At 34.2% G+C, this 13,695-nt stretch overlaps 1 protein-coding gene across 2 annotated transcripts in view; it reads left to right on the forward strand.

Moving 5' to 3' along the window:
• GPATCH2 (G-patch domain containing 2) overlaps window positions 1-13,695 on the forward strand; it is a 131,914-nt gene that overhangs the window by 80,208 nt on the left and 38,011 nt on the right. For both annotated transcript variants that reach the window (XM_067293055.1, XM_067293056.1), the window contains exons 6-7: window positions 10,763-10,827; window positions 13,654-13,693. In XM_067293055.1, the coding sequence (XP_067149156.1) occupies window positions 10,763-10,827; window positions 13,654-13,693 (105 nt within the window). The remainder of the gene's footprint in view (window positions 1-10,762; window positions 10,828-13,653; window positions 13,694-13,695) is intronic.

A 13,695-nucleotide genomic window follows, 5' to 3' on the forward strand; every position in this document is an offset into this window, starting at 1 on the left:
TAAAATGTATAGGTGGAATTACCACTTTGATTTTTTTTTCTGTTATAACCTATTTGTTTCCATTTCTTCTATAATAGAATTCATGAATTATTTACATTTGATATTTGAAAACAAGATGATGGAAAAATTTGAGAACCAATAAAAATATATTTATTGTAATATATTTTAGAATGTATTTTATTTTTACATCATTTTGCTTAGGGAGGAAAATAGAAAAGATATCTTAAGTCTGAGTTTAGCCTGACCTTAAAAGTGCCCCATGAAAAGTTGATTTCTGAGCTTCCTGCTTGGTTCTCCTGTTCAACTGACTGACATTTACATTTACAATTTGAAACAATGGTTATTGTCATACATTGCAAGTGCAGACAGTAGAGAAAGTGGCAAATGCAGAGATTTCTAAAATTGGGCAATCATACGTAAGCTTTCAGGATAAAACATACAAGGAAGAACAAGCTCAAAGTAAGGAAAAGTATCGTCCACATATAATATTGACAATAGTGAAATTTGTCAAGTTGGTAATTGAAACTCCCCTAAAACCTTTCTCTTGCTGTTATATCACTTGTATGGGCCCATCTCATAGGACTGAATTTCACCTGAAATGATCAAAAATTGTTTTGTGGATGCTTGTTCTTTAAATGTTATCTAGTCTAAAGGGAGAAAATTCAGGCTTTTATTTCAGTAATTCAAATGTGTAATTTTACAAGGTTTGCTATTATCGAACTATATAAATTTTGAAAGACGTTTTATTCCAAATCTTACTGAAATGTAGCATTTTAAACCAAAAGTTATTGATACCAGGATTGTTTTGTGCATGGGGGAAATTCTCAGGTGTCTTGCAGTCAACGTTCTCTAATACCATCGTCCTGTCATCTCACTGTCCTGACAATAATTAAGTTATTCTTACTGTTTGCACTTTGTTGAACAGTCTGAAATACATCTCAGTGGTTTTCATGTGTGGCAATCAAAAGCCAAGGAGATTTTCATGCAAATGATACTTACAGCTGGTTAAAGGCTTTAAGACTGTACAGAACTCCAGGGGCGAAAATAAGAAACTTCTTCAGCTGAGAGGGAAGGGTGAATTATAATAGCAGATCTATTCTATCCACCTCTATTTATGACCAGTAATCCTAACCACTTTCTCAAACACTGGAAGTGTAGTAGTATGGAAAAGATGCCACAGCCTGAGGAGACCTCTCTGTGCTTCTGTCTGCTATAACCTTTACTGTGTCAGATCAGACTGTGGGCTTTTATGCGTATAGGCAAGAGTGCATTCTGCTTAATTCCAGTGGTTGGCCTTTTTTTTTTGTTTAGTTATAACTGATTAAAATTCAGTTCTCTTGAAAATTAAAAGGCATTGTTTGCAGTTTGCATTCTATTCACAGTAAGAGTTTTCATCTGTTGTCTGATAGTGGAAATGTAACATTAATGCATCTAAATAACGTTCATTGTTATATGAATTAATGGAGCCAATGTCAGCATGTTTAAAATGAGTTTTAATGTATGAGTAAGATGAAAAGACTTTAAAACAAATTATTTGGCTAGAAGCTCCATTTATATGGTATATATTTCAGGCTAATAATCAGGGCTTACTGTGGGTCAGCATGTCATATCCCAGTGGTGTCTAGTGAGATGGAGGGTTATCTTATATGTCAGCTAGATAACCCTGTGAACAATTTTGAGCAGTCAAGATAATGGGACTGAATTCTGAAATGAGGAAGATCTCGGAACAGAGGCTGGAAATATTATAGAATACAATGTTATGTGTGAGCACAAAACTGCTAGTTTCGAAGGCAGTCACCTTTTGGCATCATTAGTCATTTATGTTTGACAATAATCCTTCTTAATATGCTGCAATTAAAATGTGGGTGAATGGCAAAGCAGGTACATATTCCTACAGAAAAGGAAGGTGAAGTAAAAGAATGACTTTCTTACTAGTGGTCCTATCTTTTGTTTTGTTTGGTCTTTTTGTTTTTTTAAACTTCCATCGTATATTAGCTTTTTAAATTGAATATTGATATTCCAGAATAATCTAATACATATTTTTCACTATTAGTTGTGCTTTGGGCAACTTTTATTCTCCCCCATTCAAGTTGTGCTATCCACAATTATTGTCTTGTGAAAGCAACTTTTTAGTTATACTTAAGTATCTTTAATTATAATACTTCTCTTTGTTAATAAAAGTAACATTTTCGTGTAATTTGAGCAAATTTTAGATTGTCATTGTAATGATAGATGCACTTGCATTCATACTTTAGTTTTTTCATTGCTAATTTTTTAATTGTTTTTCTGTAACGTATTTAATTTTATAACTGGGGAAAACACAACATCTATTGCATGTGTTTCTGAAAAGAATAGCTCTGCAGTCTCTGGTTTTATGCCTATTCGGATGACGCAACACACAAGTGTGCATCTAAATCAAAACATTGATATCATAATTGAAGTAATTTGGCCTTTATATATAAACCGATTGAATTATAAACTACTTGGGATTCATGCTTGTATTCACCTTTAGAGCTAGCAGAGTATATCATAGTAAATTCCCTCCTAGACTTGTATGTGCATATATATTTACAGTATATATTTTGACACATTTTAGGAGCACCAAGATTAAAGATATTTTTTTCCCACTCTTTCTATAAATATATATGACTCACATTGTATTTGCTTTTTATTTTTAGCCATGGTGTATGTGATTTACCTACTACTGTTGAATATATTCTCTATATGAGCATTTCTTCACATGCTTGATGATACCAGTCATACATAACATACAGCAAAAGCTTAGTGACTTATGTAGCCTTTGGTCAGCCAGTAGAGGCCACTCATAGCTTGCTACTGAAGCTGGACAGTGATTTGAAAATGGGGGTTTTGTTGTGTGCATGTGTTTTTTAATCCCCTCTGAGTAAGCTTATACTGCCGTGAACTGTCATATTGTTAAGGCTTGTACTTGCAAAGAGTTCTGCTTACGAGTAGTTCTGCTTATACACGTAAATGCTTCCACTGTTGAGAGCTAGAAGGACTGAAAGTTGAATGCATTTAATATTGATGTTTTCTGTTTCCTGTAATAAGTCCTGTGGCAGGGGGAGTAAAAATCACCTTTAATAATATACTTCAAGCACTCTTAAAGCATATGCCTTAATGATGGAATATTTTTATATCCTTTACTTTGGTACAATCTTTACTGTTGTTACATTACATTAAGGAAGTAAGGAAATACTATTCCATTTGTTTGTTTGTTTTTTGAGGGGCTGGTCTTGTTTGTACGGTTTTTGTTGATTTTTTCCAAATAAGGAACTGAGCTGAAGAAAATGACTTACCAAAGGTCAAAACAGAAAGTGTGTGCAGAACAAGGAATTGAACCTACATCTCCCAGGTCAAGCCTAGTAACCTAATCACTATGCTCTGCTCCTCCTGTCCATATCACTGTGTGCTAACTTCAGTTATTGATGAGAAATTTAAATGCAAAAACATCTTTCCAGAATTTTAGGTCATTCTTAACTAGTAATGATGAAATCCTAGTGCTACTGAAGTCAAAATCCTGTTGACTTAATGAAGCTAAGATTTCACCCTAGAATGAGTTTGACTTCTAAACAGACAGCTAAAATACCGTAATGAAGATTTTTCATATGCCCCGTGCACACCTCAGCATTAAACAGTAGCTTTTTGCACTCTAGGCAATTTACGGAGTTTAGAGAGTAACAAAGTTGCAAAATTTTGACTGTTACTTTGTTTTATTATGTCTAATATGACAGCTGCCATGAAGATTTCCTTTTTCCTAGTATAGTTATTTTTCTTAACTAGAAGATGCAATTCAAATTGAAATAGTGATGCTATGTAGTATGTTTATGTAGACCTCTGGATGTTATGTGTGTCTTTTTACCTAGAATTGGCTTAATTAAAAAAATTTTTTTTTTTCTGGTTTATATTTTCTTCTTGACACTCTTACTAACCCTCAATAAAATCAGTTCATTTTTTGCAATGTTCTGAGCTGCTCTTGGAACTAGGGAGCCACTTGGTACTGTTCCACATTAAACATGAGAGGTCCCAAAAGGAATGCTCTTATTAATTTCTTTCCAGACTAAAACTTTCACTTTTCATGTTACCTGATGCTTTCTCTACAGACTCAATAATTTGTTTTACATTATGTGTTGGTACTTAATTCCTCTGGCTTAACAGCCCCTTGAGTGGTATTCGCTCACATATCTAAAGGCAGCATATACCCTAATGTATGTCAGTGCAATGTATTGTCAAAGCCTATTCTATAGTATACAAGAATATCTCCATTCAACAAAGATCTGATTTGTGATATTTTCCATCAGTGTTACCATGTCAACTAAAAAATACTTATCCCATTCTCTTCCCAAAAGTCTTGTTCAATTTTATAATATGCCTTTCAAATTCAGGTTTTATTTTAAAGCAATGGAGAAAAAAGGTGTAATAGCATTGATTTACAGGGAAATTCCCTAATTTGCCATTTTATAAATGATGTTTAAATTTTACATATTTGTTTGAAGGAGCTATGTTTGCAAGTGGACTTCTCTTTTTCTAGTCTCAAAAACCTTAGTTTCTCCTTCTCCAGCTGTTAATCTTTCAGTTGAAAAGATGTACAAAGAGATAGAGATATTTTGATCAATTGTGTGAAAAAAAATGTAGAGAAAACTCAGTGTGTGAACAGTGTGTGAAATCACTAGCGAGACTGAGGAATTTGGACTTATTCTTTAACTCCAAGAAACTTACTGATTCGCATTTTATTTAGGGCATGTAGATTTTTGTTTCATTTTTTATGAATACAAAACAATAAAATATATGCAGACAAATGAGGTGCGTTTGCAGTAGGATTAAAGTTCATGTCTTTTCACCTATTTTTCTTGAGCTTATATTCCTCCTTCCTTATCACTGCATATATTTTGCAAACATAATGCCAATGATCTATCTTGAACTTCACAACACTTCATGTTAGTAGGATGTCACTTTTAAAGAATTATAACTGGATTAGCAAGAAACTGGTGTAAAACTAACTATTCTGCCAGTGGACCGTGAAGTGCCAGTGGATTCATGAAGACTTCATGGAACGGGTTTGATTGAGCATCACATAAGGGCAATCTGTACCATGAAGAGATGCTTTTCTTGAATGGTCAGTTTGGGCCCTTTAGCAAGAGCATGTCTGTAGAGGGAATAAAAATGTAATGGTAACATCAAGCTAGGATTATGGCAATATTCAGAAATGCATACTGTGAAAAATGTATTAATTTTGGTGGGTTTTTATATCGCTCCAAATCAAATAACTTGTGTCTATGGCTTTTAAAGGATGTATTTGAAATCCACGGCTTTGTTTGTTATAATATAATTTACAACATAGTGTAATAATTTTGATAGGAAAGACTTTGCGGTATCAGAGGGAAGGAAAACCTGAGATACTTTTTGTTTTACTGTGCTGACTATGCTGATGTAATTGCAAAAATGAGAAGTTAGTGGGAGAAGCATTTGCTTTCCTGTGCTTCTAGTAAAAAAGGGTATAAAATTAGTGATAATAAATTGATGATGAAAATAATAACAGTGCTCTTATCCTGGGTTATAAAATTTAAAGACTAGATTTTCTTTGCTTCTTCCCTTGATATTTTTTGATCTAATTTCCTATAAATTGGCAATTAAAGGTCTGTGAATTATGGAAGTGCCATTATGATGCTGTAGTTAAAACTGTATCAGTTTCCACTGCCACATCGTGTTGTCTGGGGTTTGATTTTAATTGTATTTTGTTTTGGGCAGCAACTTGTTAAGCAAAAACTCTTGCCTGAAAAGAATGGAGTTATACTAAAGTTTTCAAATTGTATTCATCAGCTTAGTGTTTTTAGGGAAAGTTACTATAAATATATGAACCCAGAAAAGTACCTTTTGTTTTCGTGGATTTTAAAAGATTTACTTGATAAAATCAACTTTTATATATGTTAGTCTGTAGTTTGTTGTTCATGGTGGTTGACTTATAGAAAGGAAAACTAGGACCTATTCTTTCATTTAGAAAAGTGGTTGGTGTCCTCTGCATAACTAAGTTTTTGCTGAAATTTTATTGTTTGAACATATTATGAACCTGACACTGTGATGGCTAAGTTAAGCATTTCAGTCAAGTATTTGTGTAATTATTTGTGTGGATTCTTTAAAATTTTTTACATAGTAAGGAAATAACATTCTGTTAATTATATCTGGCCTGAAAAAAATGAGCTCAGTAATGTCTTTTCAGTGTGCACTCTGGAGTTGTTTGGTGTAAAATTCAATTTAAAATAAAACCTGTCAATTTCAGTATTTCAATATCACTTAAATTTTAAGATAAATGTACTTTTCCAGTAATGAAAAACATAGCCAAGGTCCAATAAATACTCTCTTATCCATAGGATGTAGCTTATATTTTGTATAAAGTTTACTTCCTAAGCTAAACATAAATTATAAAGAAGAAATGTACCTAGCCACTTACCTGTACCTAGTAAAGTAAATACCTATACCTGATAGTATGGGAAAAATTAGGGGGAAGAGGTATAGTTGAATGAGTATTTAATGGGCTGAAATTTAAAATATACCTCAAATAAGAGGTGGACATAATTGTTGAGTATTGATATCACCTATTTTTGTTTAGTGTTATTTTATTTTTTGTTGGCAGGTGGCTGTAGCTTGCTTTTTCAACCTACAGCAAGCGCATGTAATTAAAATAGCATTATAATATTTATTTCATTAAAAGATTCATATTCATTAAAAGGATCACTTTTCTTTGAAGACATACCCCAACATGTATGTACATTTTCTTTTTTGGGTAAACTCAGGCACAGATATATTGAAATCAACTCAGTTAGGATAATTCGGATTAGAGGTCATAAAGTCCAACCTCCTGCTCAAAGCAAGCCATGAGGTCAGACCAGGTTGCTCAGAGCTTTATTCAATCTGGTCTTTAAATCATCCAAGGATGGAGACTGCACAACCTCTCTCGGCAACCTGTTTCATTACTTGAAAGTAATTTTATATGCAAATGTATATTTTATTATTGGCAAAGTCGATTTTCCCTCTACCCTCATTTGTTGATTTAATGGAAGTGTTCCATTAAAAACTATAAACAAAATTATAGTTTAAGACAAAAATATCTACTCTGAAAATGTAAAACTTCAACAGTTCTAGCATTTAACTGCAGCTTGCTGTCAATTCTACCTAGAATGGGGTGGGTTTTTGTTCATAACTCTCAAAATACTTAACAGTAGATGGTAAATAGCCTCTTCCTTGTTTGGAAAGAAGAAAAATTAACTAGAAAAGGAGGGTATGACTTAGAAAGCTCTCCATGCCTTGCTGTAATCTCATTCTTTCGTGAGTCCTGAAATAGGTGAAAGCAGCTGCATTGTCTATTTTGTATCTTTACTTACCTGTTCTTAGCATATAACAGTAACAGTTGCTGTGCTCAACATTTCTGCTGAGTGAAATCCTATTTATAAACATTTTCTGTAGGTATGTGAACAAGGTGATCACAAGAGGGGCAAACACAAATGGGTATAGTTGCATGTAGGTGGCATCCAAAAACGAGAAGTTGCCAGACAAAGCACAAGATAAGTACAAGATAAGTCCTCCCAAATACACAGGAGGAAGATTGGCAAGACAAAAGAAAACAAGCTAAGCAGTATCAGGAGCAGAGGAAACCCCTTCCCCCTTTCTGAGAGGGAGTAATGGCATAAAAATATCAGGCATAAGCAAGGAAAATTTGATGAGAAGAAACACAGGCCCGCTTCAATTCCAGCTTCTCTCATCAAGGAGCTCTCCATCCTGATCACCTTGGCCTCGGTGACTAAGGACCATCAAGGACTATAGACGTCAGTGCTAACTATATGGCATCAGCTCCATGGTATTGTATGCTCACGGCTAATTTAGAATATGATTGTTAAAAGCTAGCAGTTCTATATATGTAGTGACGATGATTAATATTGTGTAAGAATTGACAACAAGTGTGTTGTTAAAGAATGAATTTAGTAAAGTTTAAAGCAGGCCTGATTTGTAAGTCTTCTAAACACTCACTGTGATTCTAATTCCCTGATATATATTGAGATACACACACACACACACACAACTCCAACAAAATTCTAGTTATGTAAAACTTCAATGCTGTTTATACCTATTTATCCAACAGAAAGCTAGTACTTACTTTAATCCCTTATTTTCTTCTCTGGGACTTCATCACCTAAAACAATTCCAGACAGCTTTGCAATTTTTCTGCCTGAGCAGAGGATCCGAACAACTGAGCCGGTGTTTGTTCTGACTTCAGCGTTCTGTGTCTGGAACGACTGGTGCTCTCTTCAGTGGTGATTCCAAAGGGCTCCTACAGGAGATTTTGCTCATAGTGACTTAGCAGAGGAAGAGAGGCAATAGCTTTATTTTTTCACACCAGATGACAGTTTTACAAATATGAATACGCATTAAAAGATTGCGAATCTTGCAATAATCGGCATTCAGTCTTGCATAAAGATCTATGCAGGCATTATGAGTTTAATTTTACAAATGTTCTATGGCTGCTTAGTAACTGAAGTTATCTAGGGTACGTAAGAGAAACCTGCACTAGTCCACTCTGATCAATTGTGACTATATTCCAAACAAATTCATGTTCTCACGTAATCTAGTGGAAAGCCATATTTCTTTGTTTTATATATTATTTTAGAACTGGCAATTTATCAAGTGAGTTTGAAATTTCCATGCTTATTAAGTTTTGGATTATGTATTTTGAGTGAGCTGAAGACTTGTTTCCATAAGTATGGCTGCAGGTAAACAACCAATTTTAGTCTAGAAAATAGCTTTTGCTTCTGTCAACATGTTGTTTATTTTCTCTCTGAGATAAAAAGTTCAGTTTTCTGATATTTGTACCAAGATAAAGCCTGTAAACAAGATTAATATAGTGTGGAAAAGGTTGTCAGCAGCCCTGGCAAAGGAAATAAGTTGCCTGTACACAGAACATACTGTAAACTGAATAAAAGTGTCAGGTCCACCATGAGATAATGTGATCATGAACCTCTAACAAAGCATGACATAGGCACAGTCGGCTTTTCTTATGGCCATGGTGTAGAAAATGGATTACTGTATTCCAGGGATACCCACTGGAACAGCATGAAAACCTCATTTTGAGATTAATGCAGGATGTAACTCTCAGGAGTTGAGCTACATGTTTACCTATGGTGTTAAAGCGGAAGTTTAGTTATTAATCTTAAAAATTATCAATTACATATTTAAAATATTTATTTTGCATTTCTAGGTCTGTCCTTGTGAATTGATGTTTCTTGCTCCAATTCTAAGATAAACTATAACATTCTAGAAGTTGTTGTGTAAAGTTTGATCATTGTTTTATTGTTATCACGTGGCTATGCAAGGCCTCAGTCAATCTAGTAAAGCTGCAGATGCTGGTAGACCACTAGGTGCTGTTCTGCCGTGCGTGTTCTGTGCTGCAGGCAGTCCTCGAGGTAGCAAGGTTGCGTAGTTGCTATGATCTCCTTTACCAGGGATTTAGATATTTGCATAGACTTTTCTGCAGTAAATTATTGAAAATTCTTCTCAATCACCACCAGCCAGAAAAGCAACAGCACTTTAGGGTGCCTCGATTCTGCCCTTTGTAATGTTATTCTTTAGGTGAAAGATGCAGATTTTGGCCAAATACTTTAACCCTGTGGAACTTTCACTTTATTCAGTATGTGTTCTTTGAAAGTTTTCCAGACACGGAGCTCCAAACGCCCTGTTTTTTCCCCATTGTAAAACCATATGGGAGTAGGGATTTTCTTTGCAAGTGGAGCGCATTGTTCTTTTCACGAGGAGACGGCTGCTTTTAGCTGTGAATCCTCTGCTTGGGTACTTTCAGGAAACCTGAGCCATATATATGTGTTATTTGCTGAGCTTTTGTGGTCTCCTTTCAAACTGGCAGAATGTCTGACTTCTGTCCCACCTTTGGTCATCTACTGACTATGAAACTGTCTCCAAGGGAACCGAATATTTGTTCCTGCATTCTTTCCAACAGGAGTAGCTTGCTTTCAGCTCTGTTTCTTCAAGCCTGCAACTTGGTCCCTAATTCTTTTACCTATCTTCACATGCCAACAAATTAGTTCTATTAAGCAGTTTCTAAAGATAAAAATGAAGCTGCTTGAATACATTTTTGAATAATACCAGAATATCATCATCTCCTGCACACTACAGCAGATGTCTGCATGTGCATTCTTAAGATCATTCTTAAAAATTTGAGAATATTATGTCATTTTGGTTTCTGTTCAAATGAAGGCATAGACAAGCTCTACAGTATAGTGTTGTAAATATCATTTTATCTTTGCTTCTTATTCTGCATCAACTTGAGTTTCTAAAATTTTGTATTGGATACAAAGGCCGGGAGTGTTTTTGAATGTATTTATTGCCATTCTTATCCAAAAATTAAAGATGACGCATTGAATATGATTTTCAAAATATCTAACTTCCACTTTTAGAAAAGTAAGTGCTTCGTGAAGTTTTCAGAAGTAACCTGCCTCCCTGACATAAATAAAGTCTGTTCAGAGTTAGACATAAAGGATTTTGGTAAATGTTACACAGAACCTTTCTACAACTCAGACTTTTCTTAAAAATTACAGATAGTGCCAGCTGCATTTACTTTATTAGTGTGCTGTCTCTAGATTTTCCTCAGTATCTGCAATATGTTTTCCTGATAAATAATCATTGTGTGCTTATATTGCATCGTAATTCAAAGAGGATCTATTTTCCTACTTATCTCCTTTAGATTACTCCAGGACCAGGTGGTAGCAGGAAAACAGTTCACTTGTCCCAGGATTCTCTTCACCATGAGTGAGTATCAGTGATGGGAGTTATAATTGTTCTTATTATTATTTACATTACAGTAGTACCTCTGTCTCAAAGCCTCATTGTACAACTGTACAAACATCTAATAAGAGAGCCTCAGCTCAGTTAACATAGTGATTCTTATTTAATAACAGTATTTATAATCCTTTGTAATTCATTGTGTATTTCTTACTCAAATATGAAGTTCAGTACTTTCTAAATGTGTTTTTATTAATTTTAAGTATATACTTTTCTAAAGCACAATACTGTTTAATGCTATAAAACAGGCTAAATAATAAATATAGCAGGTTGTTTAAAATACTTGCTTTATTTTCTCTAAAGGAAAGAATTTCTGGAATGCCAAGCTAGAGTATATGAAAATAAACAAGCATTGCATCTTCAAATCTTAAATATAATGTATCATGTGAGGATGAAGGTTATCATAAATTCCATGGAAAGAGGTTGAATTAATTTTTGGACACATTTTAATAGGGAATATCCTTTATTTTATTTAGATACTCCAGTGTACCATCAGTGTAAACTGTGATTCTGTTCAGCTGACAACATTAGCAGTGTTATTTCTTTGTAATCTCTTCTAAATAGTTAGAATAATAAGATGAAATTTTCCAGTATTTTCCAAATTGGAAATCTAAAACACAGGGCACATATGACTAGGAAATAATACATTTGGGGGTATGTTTACATGTCCTAACTGCTAATGGATATATAGAGTCCACAGGCCCAGACTAGAGTTTAAAATCAAAACTCCCCAAAATACATATAGTACAAGCATCAGTTCCTCAGTACCAACTGTTTTACTCTGCTGACCTACTTCTATTGCATCATATTACTCACTGATGTAGATGTTAACTAAAGAGGTTGTGATTTCAGTTATTTCTACCCTAGAGTAATTCAGCCGAGACTTTCTCATAATGATTTTTACTTTTTTGTTCATTTTATTAGAACAAACAAGCAAACAAAGCAAAAAAAAAGGAATTAAGTGAATGGCCAAAATTTTAATAATCAATGTGGCACAAATATCACTATCATTAGAAGGGGTATTATTCTTTATCTAGACATGATATTTTTAATGTCTAAATATGAAACTCATTCAAATTGCTGTGATATATTTTTTCAATAGAAATAACTTGTATTAATTATTTAGTCTGTAGTCCAGTGATTTACCACAAACTCAGAGAGTTTATCTGGGAAGGATCATTCTATACCTACCCCATTTTACTGCTCTTCCATAAACATTTGCCATTGACCATTGCCAGAGACAAGGCACTTGTCTACATGGATTTTAAATCTAACCTATTACCTTTCTTTTCACCTGGATGTCTGTGACCTTTTTTTATTGGGTCACTCACGAACCTGATGGTTCTTTTCATCCACTGCCACCATCAAAGTTGTACATGCCTGAACTGTCCCTCTGTTCTCCTCAACTTTTAATTTACAACAAAATTTGTACTGTTCAATACAATTTCATGAATGTTTCATGTCCATTGTGTATTCACGCCTAACTTTTATCTCAAAGTATACTTTTAACTTTATTGCTATAATTCTATTTTCATTTCCAACCTCTCCTTTTCCTCACTCACCTTAAAAGTAGAAAAAGGAGTTAGCCGTATTTAGGTTTCTGTCACAGCTGGGTCTTGTATTCCTTCTAGAGCATGGTAATGTCTTCCCACTATAAAAATGAGAGGCTTGACTGATCACGAACAAAGAACTTCCAGATTTGGGACTTACAAAAGCGAAGAGTAGTTTAGGCCAGACGAGACAATTCCATGATTTTGCTTATTCTCAAAGTACATTAATTAAACTCAAAAATTTGGTGGCATTTTGTAGCTGATATAGTATGCTATGGGAAAAAATATATATGATTATAGTCTAAACTGTATTGAATTTAATTACTTCAGAAAAAGGGTGATCAAATGACCAGATTAAACTTGCAATCTTCTGCTATATTGTCACTTTCAGAGAAACCATATAACCATACGTGTGAATAATGTGATGGTCTTTCTATGCAGTATTATAATGGATGGAACTATTTTACCCTTTCCCCAAAAATCCATTGCTTAGTGACAGGAGCAAAATATAGGCACTATATGTAGTTTCAGGACCCCTTTGTTTTAATTGTTGTTTTCCTCTCCTCTTCATTTTGCAAGTGTCAAGATTTGGCCTTGGGTTTGCATAATGCTTGCTACAGCACATGTTAATTCAGTTCTATATGATCATAGGGTATGGGAACCAGTATTAAAATCCTGTTATTTCTATTGAGGGAATAGTCATTGTCAGCTCTTGTCTCTTCATGCCAACCTATTATTCCAAACTTTTGTCTCTGCAAAATAAGGCTGCCAGTAGTGCAAATTGTGCAATTGTATTGAGAAATGAAGCCACGGAATTTACTGACTTTGAATTTCACTTTAGATTCAGACTTCAGTTTGTGAAATAATACTACATTAACAACTACCAGCTAACTAGAGATGAATACAGATGGAATTACTTTTATTAATAGCACATGCATTATAATATATTAAATTATTAGTATTTATATATTGTTTTAGCTTGTTTGACAAAATATAATTACCTATAAAGCCAATGGCTACTCACAAGTGAAATTTGTAGAGCTATGTGCATTCTTTCAATCCTTTCAAAACTGCTGCAGACTTTGAGAGTTCAGTAATATATCCCATTAAAATAAAGCATAGCCGAAGGCTGTATTTTCCTGGCAGACAATAAAATACCCAAAAGCACGCACATACTGGTCATATGACAGCATGTGCTTTGTTAGTTATATTGTTAAACCTGTCTTTTCTTTTTCTCCCACAGCCATTGGTTTAGCCCTGGGGCTAGGAAGGAACATAGCCAGGT

Source organism: Apteryx mantelli, chromosome 3 (assembly GCF_036417845.1).
Source record: "Apteryx mantelli isolate bAptMan1 chromosome 3, bAptMan1.hap1, whole genome shotgun sequence".
NCBI lineage: Eukaryota > Metazoa > Chordata > Aves > Apterygiformes > Apterygidae > Apteryx > Apteryx mantelli.